At 42.8% G+C, this 19074-nt stretch overlaps 1 protein-coding gene across 1 annotated transcript; it reads right to left on the reverse strand.

Moving 5' to 3' along the window:
* Positions 1-6396: 6396 nt before the first annotated feature.
* ALOX5AP (arachidonate 5-lipoxygenase activating protein) lies at positions 6397-18246 on the reverse strand. Its single transcript, XM_090031738.1, has 5 exons — positions 18132-18246; positions 12735-12828; positions 11675-11745; positions 10622-10703; positions 6397-7142 (listed from the first exon to the last, which is right to left on the reverse strand). The coding sequence occupies exons 1-5, from the start codon at positions 18199-18201 to the stop codon at positions 6980-6982; spliced, it is 480 nt and encodes a 159-aa protein (XP_089887864.1). The 5' UTR covers positions 18202-18246; the 3' UTR covers positions 6397-6979.
* Between the last annotated feature and the right edge of the window lie 828 nt (positions 18247-19074).

Genomic DNA, 19074 nt, shown 5'->3' on the forward strand with positions numbered 1-19074 from the left:
ACTGACATAATGTTTTTAATATACTGAGGACAAAAATTAAAAGTTAACATAAATGTAAAATAGTATTGCAGTTAAAAATTGCAAATAATGTAATCAGTTTTTCATAACTGGCTTACCCTGGACAAAGCAGCTAGCCCATAACAGCTAACTAAAACTCTGGTATGACCACATGCTAGTTAAGATAAACAAACCAAGGATTATCATTTCCAGCGAGAAGGTGAGAGCACTGTCAAACCTGAAAAGCTTGAAGTATTGGATTTCCTGCAAACAGGAGGCAAATTCCTTGGCTTCAGTTAACACCGATTGCAGAGAAAAAGAGTAAAGGATGGAAGAATGACTAAGAAAATAAATGTCTGTCAATATGAAATTTCAGCAAAAAATGGAAACGCATTTTTTTTAAACATTTTCATTTGCTTCTTATCACTCTTGCCCCCCTCACCAGAGGTTTTCCAACCACCTGAGGATAGGATCTGTGATGAAGGATGTGGTGGTGATCTCACTAGGAGATATGATGTCATTACATTCCATTGACAAAGTATGACTAGGGACTGACCAAATTCACAGCAGAAGTGGAGTGCGCAAAAGCTCCTTTAATCTTTCATGTCCTCCCAGGTGCCTCTTCCCCCTCCCCCATTGATTGGCAGAGGGATCCCACTGCTTCTTTCTGATTGGCAGAGAAGCAAAAACCATGGTTTTAAACATGGCACGGTTTTTGTCTCCCTACCAGTCAATAACAAGCAGGGCCCTGGAGGCAATTCGTAGCAGGAAACAAAAATGGCAACATATTTAAAACCACAGTTTTTGCCTCCCTGCCAATCAGGAGCAAGCTGTAAGTACAGCCCCTCCACCAATCAGCAGTGGAGGGGGTATATGGGGGAAACCTGCAAGATTAAAGGAGCTGCAATACACCCCACTTCTGTCATGAATTCAGTAGGTCCCTAAGTATGACAAAGGCATCTCAACAGTCCATTTAAGGAACTTTCCTAAAATCTTTTACTTTGATTCCACAATAAAGAGGAATCAGAATAATTAACTGCGCATTTGAGGAAGATGAAGATGAATATCATGCAGTTGGTAGCCTCAAGAAAAGATTACCTACTTGATGCAGGCTGTGCTTCTGTCTTCTCTTCTTCCGTTCAAGCAGAAAGATATGCAAATAATGCTCCAGATTAAATTATTATGTTTTTTTGACCTAGCATTAAGGAGCTCCACTTTTGGAGTACGATTCCAATGCCCCGGGTGTTATCCAAAGCACAGAACAAAAAACAGTCCCTGCTTCAAAGGCTTACCAGTTAGAGACATAACAGTGCATTTCTCCCACTGTCCATAGACATGATGCAGCTCTATAAGTTGCAGGCATTTTATTGCCACTGTAGGATCCGCATGCACAAACATTAGTGGGTTTCAACTGTGCTGTTTAGTTAACTGAAATGGGGCAGGGATTACATCATCCCATATAGCTGGAGCATCCTGACAGCATTCTGTAAATTCTAGTTCCTGGGCATAGTTCCTGGAGACACAGAGTGGCTATCTGAGGCTGGCCTTGTAAGCAAATGCATGGAATTGAGCTAAACTGTGCTGGTACAAACATTCTGAACTTCAGGCTGGCTTAGCATTCTAGTCGACAGAGCCTTACTTCCTTAGGGATCTCATGTCAGCTTTGTTCTAGAGGCCTAGATTTTTATACTATAATCTGTCGTTCTGTGCTTCAGCTTTTCACTAAACAGTATGCTGTTGAACTATATGTTCAATTTTTAACAATGTAAATAGGTTTCTTTGCAATTTGGGAGTCTCAACTTTGCGTGCTACAGGCAAGGATTCAGAGAAGAGTCCATATAGCAGCTTCCAGGTGGTTCAATATCTACTACTATCACCAAGCACCAATGGGTATTTTTAGCCTTTGATTTTTTTTTTTTTAAAGCAAGCCAGATGTACAAAAAGCCAGCAGCCTACAGATACCTTGATTTCATTGTAGGTCAAACTAATACTTACTGTGTGCAAGCAATTTTGATAACTTTGTTGGCAAATCAAGCAACAACTGCACATGTGTTTTTGCATGTGGCCCTGTGTTTCAGGATTTCTAAGCATGCAGTACAATGAAAGCTGTCAAATACCCATTTCAGAACAGGATGGCTTTGGCCTGGAAGAAAAATGTTGCTGTTCTGTCAGTCAGGAAAGCATGAAAGTAGTATTTGCCTTCTTTCCACAGAAAGAGTGAAAAGGCAAATTCAACCACAAACCCTTCCTGAGAAATGTAAAACACAATGTGCATTCAGAGGCAAATTTACATAGCTACCTCAAGAGCCTATTATATGTTTGTAACCATTATAATTATCCTTCTTCATGGTTGCATGAGATCCTGGAAAATGGATCCCTTCTGCATTTCATTTTCTTTTGCTGTCTACAAGCTGCTAAGTAACTAAGTAGGTGACATTATTATAAGAGAAATTATATTATAAGAGACAATTGGTGTTTTGCCACTGACTTCAGTGGGGGGAACTTCAGGTTCTATGTCAGTGTTACCAGAACTTTTACAATGGTTATTTGAAAGTGCTAAGCCTGCCTCTGGGAATAACTAAACAGATATTCCTGGAAAGGCATGATTGTCTCCTCCCTGCCTTCTTTGGAGCCCTAAACATGTCGTCAGCATTATGTAAGCTAGTCCTGGTTAAAGGACTAAGGGATAGCCAGCATGGGTTTGTTGCGGGTAGGTCTTGCTTGACCAATCTCATTTCCTTCTATGACCAGGTGACCTATTACATGGATAAGAGAGAAGACAATGATGTCATATATCTTGACTTCAAAAAAGCCTTCAATCTGGTATCCCATGATCACCTCTTAGTGAAACTGGCCAATTGTGGCCTTGGGTCCACCATGATCCACTGGCTGGGAAATTGGCTCCATGGTCGGACCTACAGGGTAATAATTGATGGAAGTCACTCATCATGGTGTCCTGTGACCAGTGGGGTCCCCCAAGGTTCTGTCCTTGGACCCAAATTGTTCAACATCTTTATCAGTGATGTGGACATTGGAGTCAGGAGCGGGCTGGCCAAGTTTGCCGATGACACCAAACTTTGGGGCAAAGCATCCACACAAAAAGACAGGCGGCTGACCTGGACAGGCTCATCAAATGGGCATATGAGAACCTGATGGTGTTTAACACCGAAAAATGCAAGGTTCTCCACCTTGGGAAGAAAAACCTGCAGCATCCTTATAGGCTCGGCAGTGCTACGCTGGCTAGCACTACGGAAGAAAGAGACTTGGGGGTCATCATTGACCACAAAATGAACATGAGCCTGCAATGCGATGCTGCAGCTAGTAAAGCTAACAAAACTCTGGCTTGCATCCATAGATGCTTCTCAAGCAAATCCCAGGACATCATTCTCCCCTTGTACTTGGCCTTGGTGAGGCTGCAGCTGGAGTACTGTGTCCAGTTTTGGGCTCCACAATTCAAAAAGGATGTGGAGAAGCTTGAGAGAGTCTAGAGAAGAGTCACACGCATGATCAGAGTTTCAGGAAAACAGACCTTACGATGACAGGCTGAGAGCCAGGGGGCTCTTTAGCCTGGAAAAGCGCAGGCTCAGGGGTGATCTGGTGGCCACCTATAAGTTTATCAGGGGTGACCAGCAGTATCTGGGGGAACGTTTGTTCACCGAGCACCCCAAGGGATGATGAGGTTGAATGGTTATAAACTACTGCAAGACCATTTCAGACTGGACATAAGGAAGAATTTCTTTACTGTCCGAACCCCCAAGGTCTGGAACAGCCTGCCATCAGAGGTGGTTCAAGCACCTACACTGAACACCTTCAAGAGCAAATTGGATGCTTATCTTGCTGGGATCCTATGACCCCAGCTGACTTCCTGTCCTTCGGGCGGGGGGCTGGACTCAATGATCTTCCGAGGTCCCTTCCAGCCCTAATGTCTATGTCTATGTCTATGTCTAAATCCCAGTCGCAAGAGGCCATCACTACCTCACATTACATGGATCTTGATTTTTTTCCTGTCACTATTGTGTGGTCTTCCTTAATGTCACGGAGCCTGATCACCAGGGGTGGCCATGATGCCGCTGGCAGCTCTGCAACCATGCCAGCAGTCCCAAGGGTGTCCTTTTATCTCTTCATGTCTTGCTGGTAAAATACTAAGTCAGGAGGCTGCCCGTGGGCCTTCACATGGAACTGATTTGCTGACCTTCACCAGAATTCACTGGTCCTTGGGCCATTCACCCCCAGTACTGTGCCACACAGGGCATCTTAAGCCTTATGGGCTAATTGGGTGGCTCCAAACCTCCCCTTTACCATGCCCCATGCCTCAGGTGTTACATGGATGTTATTCCCTCTGTTGGGGCCTCAGCCTATTCGGCCTCCATCCCCTTAATCTGGCTAGGCCTTTTAGTCTAAGCCTACTATGTCAGACCTGGCTCCAAGGCGCTAGCTCCAATTGACCTGTTTCTGTCACTGGGCTGTCCGGCCCTTGTCACTGCTGCACCCCTCTGGCACCAGGCTCTCCAGTCCTGTGTGCCCTGTGCCTCGCACCCTTTGTCCATTGCGGGCTTTTCCAACTGCTCAAGCCTGCACCCAATTCTGGTAGGGCTCAAAATGACTGTGTGCCCCCTCTGGGCACTAATGAGGCTCCGTACCTCCTGTTACAGCCTCATCCCAAACCTCCAGAACAAACAATAATACAAATGTAAGCCATTATAACATGGGCTATAACATAGCACTAACAGTAAAGGCAGCACTCTTCTCCATCAAGTGGGCAAACTTCCATCCCTAGGATAGGGCAATCAGGACTAGTAGCAGAGATGATAGTTTGTTTATTAGCTCAACAAGATTTCTACAAAAAATTCTTTAGGATAGCATCCCCCTGTGCCCTGGAGACCTTGTGAGCTCCTGGACTCTTACTGCACTTGGAGGTAGCAAAACAGGCTGCAAAATGTCATGGGGCAGCTCTCTTGTGCAGCTGGCAGAGAAAGTGAGCCCTGCTAGCCTCAGCCCTGAGCTTATATGCTCCCAGGTCAGCTGACTGTGTGCATTACCTCATTAGCCTGTTACTCAGGCAACCTGCAGCTGTAGAGCTCTGCCTTTGCTAGGCTGCTTCTGCCCTTAAAGGAGCAGGCACGCCTTAGTGCCCTGTGACACTTAACTCTTCATCTTTGTTTTTTAACAATAAAGAACTTTTATGCAAAGAAAAGTACCTCCAGCTTGACAATGCCACCTGCCATCATGCTGAGGCACTGGTTCAGAGGTAAGAAAGTCACCTAATGAATCACTGGTGCTATTTCTTGCAACACCTTGCCATTTTTCAGAGGTCTCTCTTCAGTACTGACAAGGTCCAGGGTCCTTTTAAGCACAGAAGATCTAGTGGGATCACCATATTGGCTACAGCTGACATAATGTTATATGGAACCCAAAGAACTGACAGCAAAGCAATTAGTTGAAGAATTTCATGATACTTTGAACCTAAATGGAGAAAATAAATATTCACACTGTACCTAAAGATACATTCTCTGTAGCTGAAAGACAGCAAGTTCACCGTGTTTATATTAGATATGATTGATATTTATGCAGTCTGTTCTGGTTAGCCACTCAGGGGCTTATGAACTGGTAATTACCCAATAAATCAGTTATTTTTAACATTTTTTAGTTAAGATTCTTGCTCTGGGTAGGAGAAAAGAATGTGCGCTGTGATTTGGCACTGCAAATTGTTAGATGCAGAGATAATACAGACTAACTTTAAAGAGAAACATAAACATACTTTAATAATAGGGTCATGTTAGATATTTGAAACAAGAGATATTTTCTCCTTAAAATAAGGACACTTCTATATGCTTAGAACAGTCTTTGGGAGGATACTTGTTTAATGCAAATGAAAGTCCTAAACTTTTAGGTAATAGGCAGGCCTGCTTTCTGCATTTACAGAGCAATTTCTGGGAATTCCATTTGTAAAACTGCTCCTACTCTCCCTCCTCATGTGGGAAGGAATCTCTGTCCCCCGCAAAGAAGTCATTATATACAGCTTCATTTATCCTGCCTGTGGTAATCAGACAGATTTAGGAGCTTAGGCGTTCATATGGTAGCAATTTTTAAAAAGTGTGATTTTTTCCAGTTTGCTCGCACTGGTTTGGATCATAATCAGACCATATGTTGCTGTGGACTTGCAGGAACACATTAGCATTGCATGAAAAGAAATAAACCCACTAACAGAGCAGGAATTGTTAGGAATGCAGTCTCTGAAGCATACATATTTAGCTATTAGTCAACTTGTAATAATGGGCTTAGTTCTGCTCCCACTGAAGTGAATAAGGTCTTTGCTGTTCAGTTCACTGGGAGTTTTGTCACTGATGGGAGCATCAGAATCAAGCACTAAACAAAGAAGACAAGACAAACCTATTTCACCATTTTAGACTGCTTTATTAAATTTACAAAGCAAAATAAAACTAAGCTTTCATTTTTATACTAAGGCCCCTTTGCACAGCTGTGGCAGTTTAAAAAGGTTTTAGTGTAAAGAAAAATGTCAGGCCCAAAGAATGGATAAATATTTATCAAAGACAACCACAAAGAATCCAATCTGCAGTCCTCATGCACTAATGGGAGCTGTAATGAAATTATATAGGTGTGAGGATGGATTATCTAAGTGTAAGGCTCCTGCTTTTTGTGACAGCTGGAGAGCAAAGTACAATTTTGACAATAGCAAAACATGTTCCTTACAGCCAAGGAATCAGCTATCAAGCTACAATTTACAGAAAGAATCCAAAGAATTAACTGGAAGTTATTACTGTTTCTACTACACACGGACTGTTCACCATAAATCACTTTTCTGAGGGAAAAACCAGGTTTAAATCAAGCTGCAAAGCCCCATACAGCATTGGATTTACAGCAATCTGAAAGGGTTATAGGTTCTTTTCTTAAATGGCTGAATTATAGCTGCTTCTGGGCATTGATATATTAAGCACACTAACCCCTTAATGCTGCAAAGAAATTAAGGAATGAGCAGCAATGGAGAGATGGTGTTGGTTATAGCTTTTATATGCATTTCAAAGTCACTTCCAAAAAATAGGACCAGGTAGTAATTGAGTATTCCGGCAACAGACATTAGGAACAGGAACAGTATGATGCGTTTTCCAAATAAGTAACCAGGAGTGCTGAGGAGAAAAAAAGAGAGATACGTGATGTACTACAATAAATCACCTCATCTGCGAAGTGCTCACCCTCTAGGGGTACATGCAGACATTCCTGGGACCCAGTCTAGAGTCATGTGGCTTGCTCTAAGCCATGTGATTGTAGCTTGGGTCTTGCTTGTGCAGACATGCACTGGGGCTGGAAGCAGTGCCAGGAATGTGATCCAAGTAAGTCGAGGTGAGGGAAGGGGCAGAAGGAATCTCTAGGGTTAGCAGGTCCACAGGCAGTTTGGTGGGTTTGTGGGGGTTTGGCAGGATCAGGAGTCAGGACCTGCCAAGTCCTCTGGGGGAGCTTATCTGTCTAGGGCTGGAGCGGTTGGGAAAAATAGCCTGGTTAAGGTGTGGGTGTAGGAAAAGCCCTGGGGCTAGGGTGAGTGACTAGGCTTTCCCAGTCCTGGGGCTGTGCTCTGAATGTATACAGATATTCAGTAGATTGGGCTAACACGTCCAGTCTACCTTAGTGCACCTCTTTAGGTGTATTAAGTTATATCAACCTGGCCATTTTTTTGCCTGATCTAACTTCTCCAAACATCTGTACAGTTAGGTTGATATAAGTGTAAGGACTGCATGTACCCTAGAAATGTCAGTCAGACCAACTAAAAGAGTTCACAGGTATTTAGATTCATGGAGCCAAATTCTGCATTGATTTGCATCCCTACAACCTCACTAATTTCACTGGAAATATATGGAAACAAATCAGTTCAGAATTTGACCCACAGTGCTACTGCTTGTTTGAGGGCTCCATTTAAGAGACACATTTTTCTTATCAGCCATCGAAGACTATAATCACTGATGACAATCCTGTATTTAAAGCCCAAATGGGACATGATAAATACACAGGTCAATTTTACTTTACACATGCACAGCTCTCATTAACCGTAGGAAGAGGTATACAGACACCAATGGGAAAAAAATTCTTGACTGTGCAAATCAAAAGACATGTATATCTACATATATATAGCTACTGTATTTGTATTCCTTTGAATATTTGTAAAATAAAATATTTATTATAAAAGTGAAGTAAAAAAAAAAGAATTGTTTATATGCTCTGCTGGGCTTGCATTGCTGTAAATGTGTCTTTAGTTAAGTTTTATTTTTTCTTAACTTGAGAGTCAAAACATTGGGCACAACTTAATATAAGAACCTTTTAATTTAATTTGAAGGACTGCAGTACACAGTGAGCCAGAGTCTTTCAAAATTCGCTCTATAAACACAGTTCACCACGTCTACAAAACCCAAACTCTCCCCTTTCCCACACTATAGTTTTATTAACAAAGACCAATATAGCAAGACAATATAAAAATCAGCTCCCTTCCTCTACTTTTACATCCACCCATACTCAGATGCAGCATAATTCTCTTACTTGGGTGGGCAATTGAACATCTACAAATCTATTATTCATTGTTTTTACTTTGATTATTCAAGATAATTCAAGGGAAAATCACCTTCTTTCCTAAAAAAAAAAAAAATGGGACCCAATCTCTGTCAAAGCAAGTATGGAGAATAAATGAGAGACACTGATGGGAAAGTGGAACCTATACTTTATTTCTTCCCTTAGATATGAACTCCATGCCCTTAGACCCCTTGTATAAAAATAGAGCAGTTGATCAAATCTTCAATAATCTACCCTGCCATCCTGGCTCCAGGATTGATGAGCATGACCTAAAGGTTGGCAGATCCAAGCTCTTTCACAAATTGGGGGGAGGAGTTCCCTCATGAAAAATGTTCTTACTCAGCCTTTCAAATCAGGGCTGGGAGGTTGGGGTCTTTGGTGTCCCTGCCAAATGCAAGTGATGCGTTACTATATGTGGACAGTAGTGGTACCTCAGGTAGGTTCCAGGCCATTTGGGTTTTAAAGGAAAACAGCCCACCTCAGTCACAACCTCAGAGCCAAGAGACAGCCATGGCAAACCTTAGACCTCACAAGCACTCCTGGTACAAAGCATTGCTTAAGAAGCAGGAAATAAATTCTGCTCTATTTCAAGTCTTTCAGCAGTCTTAATCTTAGCCTTATTTGGTGGGGCCTCTATCCCACCAGATACTAGATGAGATGTTCAAACCAGATGGGCTTGCATGACGGAAAGGATTTGTGCTCTCTGCATTATTAATTCCAGTTATAGCTTAAGCCAAGGCCGTCCAACTGTTGGCCCATGGGTTGCATGTAGCCCACGTGGGGTTAAGTTGAAACCCCCCTAGGTTCCTACATATGAGCACTCCCAGGATTAGGGCAGTGCAGTGTGGGGAGCAGAGAGTGAGTCTGGAGCCATGCACAGTGTAGCAGTAGGGAAGTCCATGTGGCATGTGGCCCTGATGTGTGTGGCTCGCCATGGTGTGGCCTTCATTGATGCAGCCTGTGAGATGTGCAGACCCTGGCCACTTGGATGCTGGACATCCCTGGTTTACGTGTTATTTCTAACTGCTCCCACCCATACACAAAAACCCTTAACTCAAGCGTGGTGGTGCTTTTAACATGAAGTAGCTGGTACAGCTGTGCAGTTTCGATCCCCGATTCAATTCAGCGGAGATTCAGCCCAATTCAGTGGCCAAATCTCTGAATCTGAATCTAATCAGAGGACCCTTTAATCTCCCCAAATCGAATTGGAACCCTCTGAATTGATTCAGAGAGATTCGGAAAGATTTGGCAATTCGGACACAGGCATAGCTTTAAATGTTTTTTCTACATACCTCCAGGTAGCAGGTGGTTCATGAACGCTGCGATGCTGGGGTGCATGAGGTGTCCCATAGGAGCACTGGGAGCTCCCCAGTGCACTTGGCAGCAGACCTGGAAGTGGACTAGAAGCTCTTCCAGTCCACTTCCAAGTCTGCCGGGCAGCATTCTGGGGGCCACCCCCCACACTCCTGTGGGATGCTCCATGTGCCCCAGCATCACAGCATTCATAAGCTGTGCTGGTACCTCAAGGTATGTAGAAAAAATATTTAAAGCTGTGTCTGTGTCCAAATCGCTGATTCTCCAAATCAGCATCGAATCTTTAGATTTGGATTTGGCCAAATCAAATCATGGACAGTGATCCAAATCAAGGAATTGAATCACTGTCCCTGATTCAGGCTGAATCTGAATCCAGGTTGAATAGGTCTTGCTTCACACACCCCTAGTAGCTATAGATTTAAACTGCTGCTAAAGTAACTAACTTATGAGCTGCTGGATGCAGTGGAGACACACTATTCTAGGGAAAAAAATATTCCCACAATATTCTCGGAAAAAATTCAGAATGACTCATCTTATGGCAATACTAGAAATACTGGTGTGCACCCCCAGGAGTCTTAAACCATATACAAGTAAAAGTAGCACCAGTGTGGATCAGTAGCTTGACCATTCCTACTGAACCATGTCCATTCCCACTTGAACCATGCTAATGCGTGAGGTTGGAAGACAGGCTGGGACCTTGCCCTACCTTTTATAAAGAGTTCCAGAAAATTCTTACCTCTGAGTCCTTTCTCCCAGATAGCCAACAAAATACTTTTGCCTTACAAACAAGTACATCAATCCAGCAAAGGCAGCGGGAACTGAATAAAGGAATAAAACACACGTATTAGAGATGGCTGCCCAAGCTTCCTGTGTAGACCTCACAGTACATAAAGTCCAGACTGGGAATACTGGGAAACTCTAATTTTGAAAAAAAGGATGAACTGTGGAACCAAAGAATCAAACTTGTAGAGAATTTACAACTTGTTTTCCTACCACCTTCACAGTGAACTCTGTGGGTTAAACTCTGCACCATGGCCCACTCAAATGCATGCATTTACCCAGAGGGGAAACCAGCACTGGGATCACATGCAGGGCTGTATTCTGCTTTTAAATAAGCCAAATACTGCAGCACATGCATCTGGCTTATGGTATGGTTTTACTAGAACCCCCAGCAGGAAGCTCAGCAGGAGCAGAGCAGGGACCATTCTGGGAATGCAAATTTCAGCCCAGCTTAAGCTCCGATTAAGTGAGGCCCCTGAGCATGTTCCTGACATTAAGCCTATGAAAATGCTGTCTGAATTCAGTGGAAGTATTCTCCAATGCTTAGTGAGGCATATAATTAAACACCTTGCTGAGCTGGGACAGGTAGGAAGAAGGCCAGTCTAGAAGACAGCAATAGAGGTTTCCCTTCCAGCCCCTGCGGGCTGGGCACCATTTCCCAGCAGAAATATTAAGGGTCCTCAAAACAACTTCCTCCTAGTCCAACTTCACCAGTGGATGAGATGGACTGGCTACCCCACTAGCTCCCTTCCAAAGTAGAGGGCTTTCTTCCTCTGGCCAATTGACTTTGCTTTCCAATAAGAATGATTTTGGGGCTCCAGCCAGATTTCTCACCAATCCAGATCACCTCTAATCATAATCCTGCCCATAATGTAACTCAGAAGAGGAATGAAGAGCATTACTGCATTAGCAACTGTCTGGAGTGCAGGGTAAGGGCAGGAGTACTGTTAAAATATTAATCTGAACCTCAGACAGATACACACAGTTAAAAAAAAAGAGTGTATGTTACCTTGGCTACAAAGCAGCCCAGCGCACCACAGCACAGCAAGAAATGTAGGATATGCATGCTCACAGTTTTGGCTAGGAAGGAATTTAAAAGGGGGCAGATTAAAAGCATACTGAGAACTGAAACAAATATCTTTATTCCTCAAAAGCACAATAGAGCTGTAGGAGATTTATCTACCTATTACCTCTGTAAAATAATAGGTGGTATTGCTCTACCTCTTTAGAGTTAGTCAGCAACGCATAATGCACTCCCTCTACTATTGTGGTCCATCATGGCTTATACGATATAATTGATCCACTGCATTAACTTGGGCAGTACTTATGAACCTGGTCATATTAATCAAGCTGTTGACAGTGAAACAGTATAATTCAAATAGAAAGATAAGAATCATAGCAAGGAGGAACCTCACAAAATTCACATGTTGCTTTTTCAATAGCTTGGTAAAAGGAATTATTTACCACGCTGTGTGCAAATGGGAACATTTCTGTAGAGAAGATATTTGGAGGCCCACAGAGGGCAGTATTTTTATTAATTGTAAACTGCAGAACACATTTCCAGTGCTTAAGAGTCATTTTGTGTCTTTTTCTTTCTTGGTAGGCAGGAAATTTTATCTTCTCCTTAAGGATGTCCAAGACAAAAGCAAAGGGACATACTAGAGCAGCAGCATCACCAAGTGTCCTGTTCAGTGATCTGGAGATTCAGGAGACAATGGTTCTCAGATTAATTCTGACATTACCCTTTTAGGCAGATCACTTCACATCTCTACAACCCTGCCTATTCAGATTCTAGTCTTTTCTTACTGTGTGTTTGTACAGTACCTATTACTTTAGGGTCCTACTCCTTTAGATACTGCTAAGCCTTTAGATACCGGAGCCTTTAGATACTGCTATAATATCACCAACATCATCATCTTCATCAGTGGCTTGATCCAAAGTCCACTGTTAGACTTGTCTTGATTTCTGTGAAGTTTGAATCAGGCCACAAGTGAAGGCAGAGATTAAACTCAGATGTGAACACCACTTTCCACCTTGCCACCTTGTATGGTCTTGGTTTGCATACTCACTTGGCAGTGAAAACTCGTTCAAAGGCTCCTGTCCGCTGAAGAGTCTTACCATTATAGCTCTTGCTTTCATGCTCCACTTTGCTAGCAAAAAAGGCTGTTAAGACAGGCAAAAGTTTATTTTGAGATTTAAACTGGACACATGTCAAATTCATGATAATGGGTCAAATTCAACCCTTGTTGATGCCCACATACCCCACTCAGTACCAGAGGAGCATGTTGGTATAAGCAGCAGTAGAACGTGGGCTAGAAGGCTTCCTCAAAGTTTAAGGACCCATTTTAATTTAAAAATTTGCCCTGAAATAGCTGTTGAAAATGTTACACACTCTATGAAAGGAAATCAGCCTGGCCTCACTGATGAGCCCACTGCCCACAGAACAAAAGTATACTTTGCTGTTTTATCTCTATGTCACATCACACAGAGCCAGGCCCATGTTGAGGAAATGTGTACCACAGCTGACTCTGCATTTCTAGTGTGTGATCTTCACAATTTCCTAGTTGCTTTTGTAAAGCTACCTCACCCCACAGTAAAGTCAAGATCTGAAAGAATATAACCACTTCTCATGATCCCTGTAGAGATAAGGTATCTGCCTTTTATCTCTATGGTTTCAGTATGGACTCCTCAGCTGAAACAGACACAATATAATCCCTGTCCCTGTTTCCAAGGCAAATTTAATACACACTGAATTTTGATACAACAGTATACCTAGTGGTCCCCAGTGCATAAAATAGTTGTGACTGTTAGAGTAAAGCTTAAAGCTTAGTAATATCACAGTGGTCAGTGTGGTAGAAACTAGGGGTGTGCAAAGTGGACCCCATCTAATTTGGATTTGGCCTGAATCAGGGACATTGATTCGATTTATTGATTTAGATCACTGTCACCGATTCAATTCAGCTGAATCCGAATCTGAAGATTTGATGCTGATTTGGAGAATCAACAATTCGGCCATAGACACAGCTTTAAAAGTTTTTTCTACATACCTCGAGGTACCAGCTTGGCTTGTGATCACTGCAGTGCTGGGGCAGATGGAGACACACTATCCACCCCAGCATCACAGCATTCATGAGCCGCCTGGTACCTTGAGTTATGTAGAAAAAACATTTAAAGCTGTGTCTATGTCCAAATCTTTCCAACTCTCTCCAAATTGATTTGGAGGGTTCTGATTTGATTCGGAGAGATTAGAGGGTCCTCTGATTCAATTTGGATTCCAAGATTCAGCCGAATTAGACCGAATCTCCACTGAATCAAATCAGGGAACGAAGCTTCTCACAGCCCTAGTGGAAACCCGTGTCCACTCATCCCAGTACTCAACTTTGACTCAGGGAAATTTCCAAGTAATCAGAAAAAAGTCCTCTGGGTAAAAGGTGATAAGGAACTGAGAAGGAACAGGAAGCTTGTGTTTTGAATTATTCATAATCTGTGTTGCAGATCTAAGACAATGAGATATCACAGACTTCTGGGAAGCCTTGGCTTCCAGAGTCCATTCACAGATGACAGTCTGAGAGGAGGGTTGTCTCAGGGGTCAGGACTTCAGGACTTGCAGGCTTCACAGCTGAGGCAGCCCATTAGGAGGATTGTTTCTGAATTGGGGGCCCAGTTCTGGTTCTGGGACAGCCACAATATAAACTGATGCTGAGTTAGGAACGTGAGGGCTTCTGAGGTCTGTGGCTCTGGGATCATCCATCTAGGAGAGAGCTCTGAAGGAATGATAAGTTTGGGTTTTTCACTCAGGATTGGAAAAAAAGCAAACATCAAAATAATGAAATTCCCCTCTCTCTAACCTGCTTTAGCTGTGTATATAAACAATTATAGAGAGAATCAGCAGCGGTAACCTACAACTAAAGTCCAACCACATCACATTAGCCAGCATCAAGGATGCCTCACAATCAGGGCTGAGCAAAGGCAGATGTACCAAAATGACATGGACCCAGGTAAGACATCCATGGTCATACTTCTTGTCTTCTCTGCAGCCTTTGACACAATGGACTACTAGCATACCAACACGATACAGAAACAGATGTCCCAATACGCTAATTGCCTGTCACCAGCAGAACTCAAACAGTGGTAATAGGTAACTGGTCTTTCTCAAAAAGTCCTCATATATAGGTTCACATGCAGAGATCTGTATTGTATCCCCTCTTCTATCGAAAATCAATATGAGATCACTAGTGGAAGTATGATAAGGTAGGTTTAGCAGCCAATAGTATGCTGATAATCAACTATACACCTCAATTCAAATTGAGGCAGCCACTGCCTCTTCTAAAATATCAGAAAGTCTATGGAAAGTTAGCTTCTGGGTGAAGAACACACAGCTCCATCTGAACCCAGACAAGTCCCTGGAAAGTGGAAACGCTTTGAAAAGCCAACTAAAAATGTCATCTCCACTTTCCATCCAGACATATAACACCCCCTGCATTCATCAAAATGGCTAAATTGGATGAGCAGATAGCATCAGTCTTAAAAAATGCCATCATTCAGCTCTAGCCTGCTATGAATCTTCCTCCCACAAGGAGCCACCACAAGCCCCCATAATTTGCCTCTACACTCATCAAAAGGGGCAAGACTACTTTCTGCCTGCTGCAACAAAGCTTGTAAATGCACATTTGAGTTGCACTGGCTTCATGTGTTTAAAGATAACTTAAGCACTTGCTTAAAAAGGCTTTACTGGAAGATAGGCACAGCAAGGATTTGGGGCATGCATAACTCAGCTTCATTTCATTTCCTTGACATTCACTTTTACTGCACTTTTTATGAACCGGGGGGACCAGCGGGGAATAGGAGAGACCCTGTTCCTCCAAGCACCGCCCTCAGTAACAAGGAATAATGGCCATAAATTGTTTGAGAGTAGGTTCAGGCTGGACACTAGAAGGCACTACTTCACAGTCAGGGTGAGTAGGAGCTGGAACCAACTTCCAAGGGAAGTGGTGCTGGCTCCCACCCTGGGGGTCTTTAAGAGGAGGCTTCATAATTACCTAGCTGGGATCATTTGAGCCCAGTATTCTCTCCTGCCCAGGGCAGGGGGTCAGACTAGATGATCTACTTAGGTTCCTTTCAACCGTACATCTATGAACACATTCCTTACACAGCTGGTAGTCCAAATGCAAGGCAGGAACATTCTAGATTAAGACTTTACAAGTGGTTGTTAAATGGGACTAGTTTGGAATCATCATATAGACCCACAGCTTGTTCTTGACTGAAGGTTACACACAAGGATCAAGGACAGTTTAGCAGGTGCCAGGAATTGTCTGCTTTGAAAGTCTAAACATATGCCCAGGAATCCAATTTTCCTTTGGGTGACCTTGTAGGTAAATATGGAGCAGCACTGATTTCAGGTCTGAAATGCAAATTCCACTCACTTTGCCCCTTTAATGGCTATTACCTGCACATTTCTACACACATAAACTTTGTCTTCACTGGAAAAATAAACAAGCTGTCATTTTGCTGTGAGGTACGTGGCACAAAGTCAGCCCCTGTTGAGGGCATAGTGCTGTGTTTGCCTTGTTATCCAACAGCAGAAGCTACAGTGCCCTAAGCAACACATCAGGTCAAAGGCATGACTGAATTTTGGTTGCCAGGGTGGTGCAAGGGAGGCTCTTACCTCCTCCCACAGGCTATGGTGGCAGTGAAACAGGCTGCTGCTACCTCAGTGCAAGCTCCTCCAACATGACGCAGGTTTGATCACTCCCTTCACCCTTCCCCCCTACCCCTCCCCCCCCAAAAATTACGCTACTTGGTTAGCTATTCTGTGGTAAATGCACCCCTTCTGTGGCAGCAAAGACAAAATCCTGCCATGTGCCAACTCTATAACCCCATACAAATTCTTTGTGCCACTCTATTCAGCCAAGGGGAACCTCACCTGGCATAGAGCTCTCTCCCTGCCAGTTCTTTTCATTGCAGGAGTTATATCCCCAAAGCACTTTGCACCCAGATGGCTCCAATTGGAGTAAAATGGTAGAATAGAACAGAATAAAATAGTCTTCAGGTATTCAAGTATGCACCAAGAGCCAGACTAGATCCGCTATCAGGGGAGAGAAAGGATGGCTTTAAATCACCTCTGCCCATCTTCTCAACTTGGATCCACTGCCATACTCAGCTCTGTTAGCACTAAGGAGTTGGATCAGTGAGTTTACATGCAGAGTTCAATACTATCTGGAGCATATATAAGGGTGGCACTGAACTGTATGAACTTCCTAGGTGGCCAAGTCAAGAATTGTATCAGGTCACCACAAACACCTCTGGAAAAATAACAGGAAACATATTTGGACATGTCTCAAATTGCACTGTACATGCTGACTGCAATGAGCCCGGTTCTGCTGTTGGACATGCCAAATGTAGTCTACCTATCTGATAGCAGAATTTGGTTGAATGATACCACAGACATATATACCTACAAAGCTCTACTGCTTCTTCATTCTGAATATTGTGGTTCTTCTTATGCTTTACCCTCTCCCAAAGCCAGAACAGCTTGAGAATGACTTACTCCAGCACATGAATCTGCTTCCTTAGAACTGCACATGACACCAGCTACAAAAACCATTGAACTCAATGGAGGTCTTCCTACTAACGGCCAAAGGTTTTTGTTCAGGCCCATATTGAAGCATTCACCTCACAGGTTCTTATCCCACCTCCAGATCCCTTTGAACTTGGGAGTGTGTCAATGCAAAAGATGAAAATTAAAACACAACTTGCCCCCTGTTTGTATTCTAGGTAGAATCTTAGTTTAACTTTAAGAAATCTTAAAGGAAACTGAATTGGAGATAAGAAAGAGAAAGCATAAAATAGAAAACTCTTCTCATGAAGGAAGCTTACAACAGGAAATAGTTAAGAGTAGTAAAACTGAAGGGCTGAAGAATGAGTTTCTAAACTTAGTAAACTGGTTAACCCTAAATAAACCAGGCTAGAGCCCTGCTAGTAGGAACTCAGTGAAGCAACACTCACTGATCCAGCTGAAGATCTGATCTGTTGTTTCGAATTGGTCACTCAGCTCCCTAAACCTTTCCCTCTGCAGCAAGAAACAGCAGCACCTACTAATATTAGGAACACAGCCCTGTAAGATTGGAAAGGACCTATTGCAGGCAACCACATCATAGAATCCCTTTCACAAACTGATATGCAAGCCATAATCTTACTATTGTACCATACATGTGCATCGTATCACTGGTAACTTACTGAGCTATTAGTACAAAAATGGATATGCCGAAGAGAGAAAATGCTCAGAAAGAAATTCTGAAACCAAACAAGTATATAAACCGCACCACACACAAGCTGATATGCAATAGGATAAAATGTGTTTTAAAATAAGATCAATTTATATTCATATTCAATACATATTAACTAAGAAGTCTCCTGTTTCTCCTCTGTTGCCTCTTATTCCTAAAAAATGCTTAATTTTTGCTTACCATTCTGGATAACACTTAGCAGAGTGACTATGGCCAGCAGGACAAAGCCTCCCACTATTTCATGATCCATTCTGGTGACAGGCTTGTCTAAATGGACTAGGCAGGCTCTTCAGCAGCTAAGCCCCACAAAACACAAGAAGAGGAAGTTACAGTCGGCTTTATCTGGTATCATGAAACATTTCCGATGGTTTCACAGCTAGAATACATCATTATCTCTCATTTAGAGGTGTGTCAGTGCAGCATAACTGCAGTCCATATCTCACAAGCTCTTTGGTTGCTTTTCCATCATGTTGTCGAAGTCTAACTTAAAAATATATTTCCCGGAGTAACATGAGACAATATGCTCATCAATCCATTAGGATAAATCCTAGAGAGAGGCAGGTATCCTGCTAAAGACCAAGGAGCAGCAAGGTAACCTTGATGCCTAAAATATACATAGTGAGGAAATCCAGTAGAAAGGCTGGAAAAAGGTAGTCACCATTTCACTCTGCAGGCATCCCAAAATAACAACAATCACAACTGTTCACTGAGCAGTTCCCTGCCACAATCCTTGCCTCATGCACCCTTACATTCACCCCAAGAACTAGACACAAGTTCACAAGTTCAGCAGCAAGAATGCCCATCTCATTGCTGCAGAGATGCTAACGGTGTAACACTGATCTCTGACTCATACACAAGAGCAAGTTGGATTTTCTCCATTGCACTGACATATCTGACAAGAAAAAGGAAATATGTGTTTAACATAGGTCTGAGAAGGGAACTACAACATTTTCACAGAATGAGGCACACACCCTTCAACTGAAAGGGTGGAACAAACAGTTTAATCAGTGAAAGCCTGGTAAGAAAAAGTGCATCACTGCAGCAGGTAACAAGTATATTTTGGTTTGTGGACACAGATAATGGGTGATTATCTAAAGAGCAGGTTAAATGCAGGAAGAGAAGA

Source organism: Crocodylus siamensis, chromosome 1 (assembly GCF_052110815.1).
Source record: "Crocodylus siamensis isolate JL-2025a chromosome 1, ASM5211081v1, whole genome shotgun sequence".
Classification (NCBI taxonomy): Eukaryota; Metazoa; Chordata; order Crocodylia; family Crocodylidae; genus Crocodylus; species Crocodylus siamensis.

Bases quoted from the DNA above. Each gene is read 5' to 3' on its own strand.
- ALOX5AP (XM_090031738.1), bottom strand. From the start codon at position 18,201: ATGGATCATGAAATAGTGGGAGGCTTTGTCCTGCTGGCCATAGTCACT. The intron at 12,829-18,131 runs GTAAGCAAAAAT...CTGTCTTAACAG, and splicing joins GCTAAGTGTTATCCAGAATG to CCTTTTTTGCTAGCAAAGTG. The intron at 11,746-12,734 runs GTGAGTATGCAA...ATTCCTTCCTAG, and splicing joins GAACGAGTTTTCACTGCCAA to CCAAAACTGTGAGCATGCAT.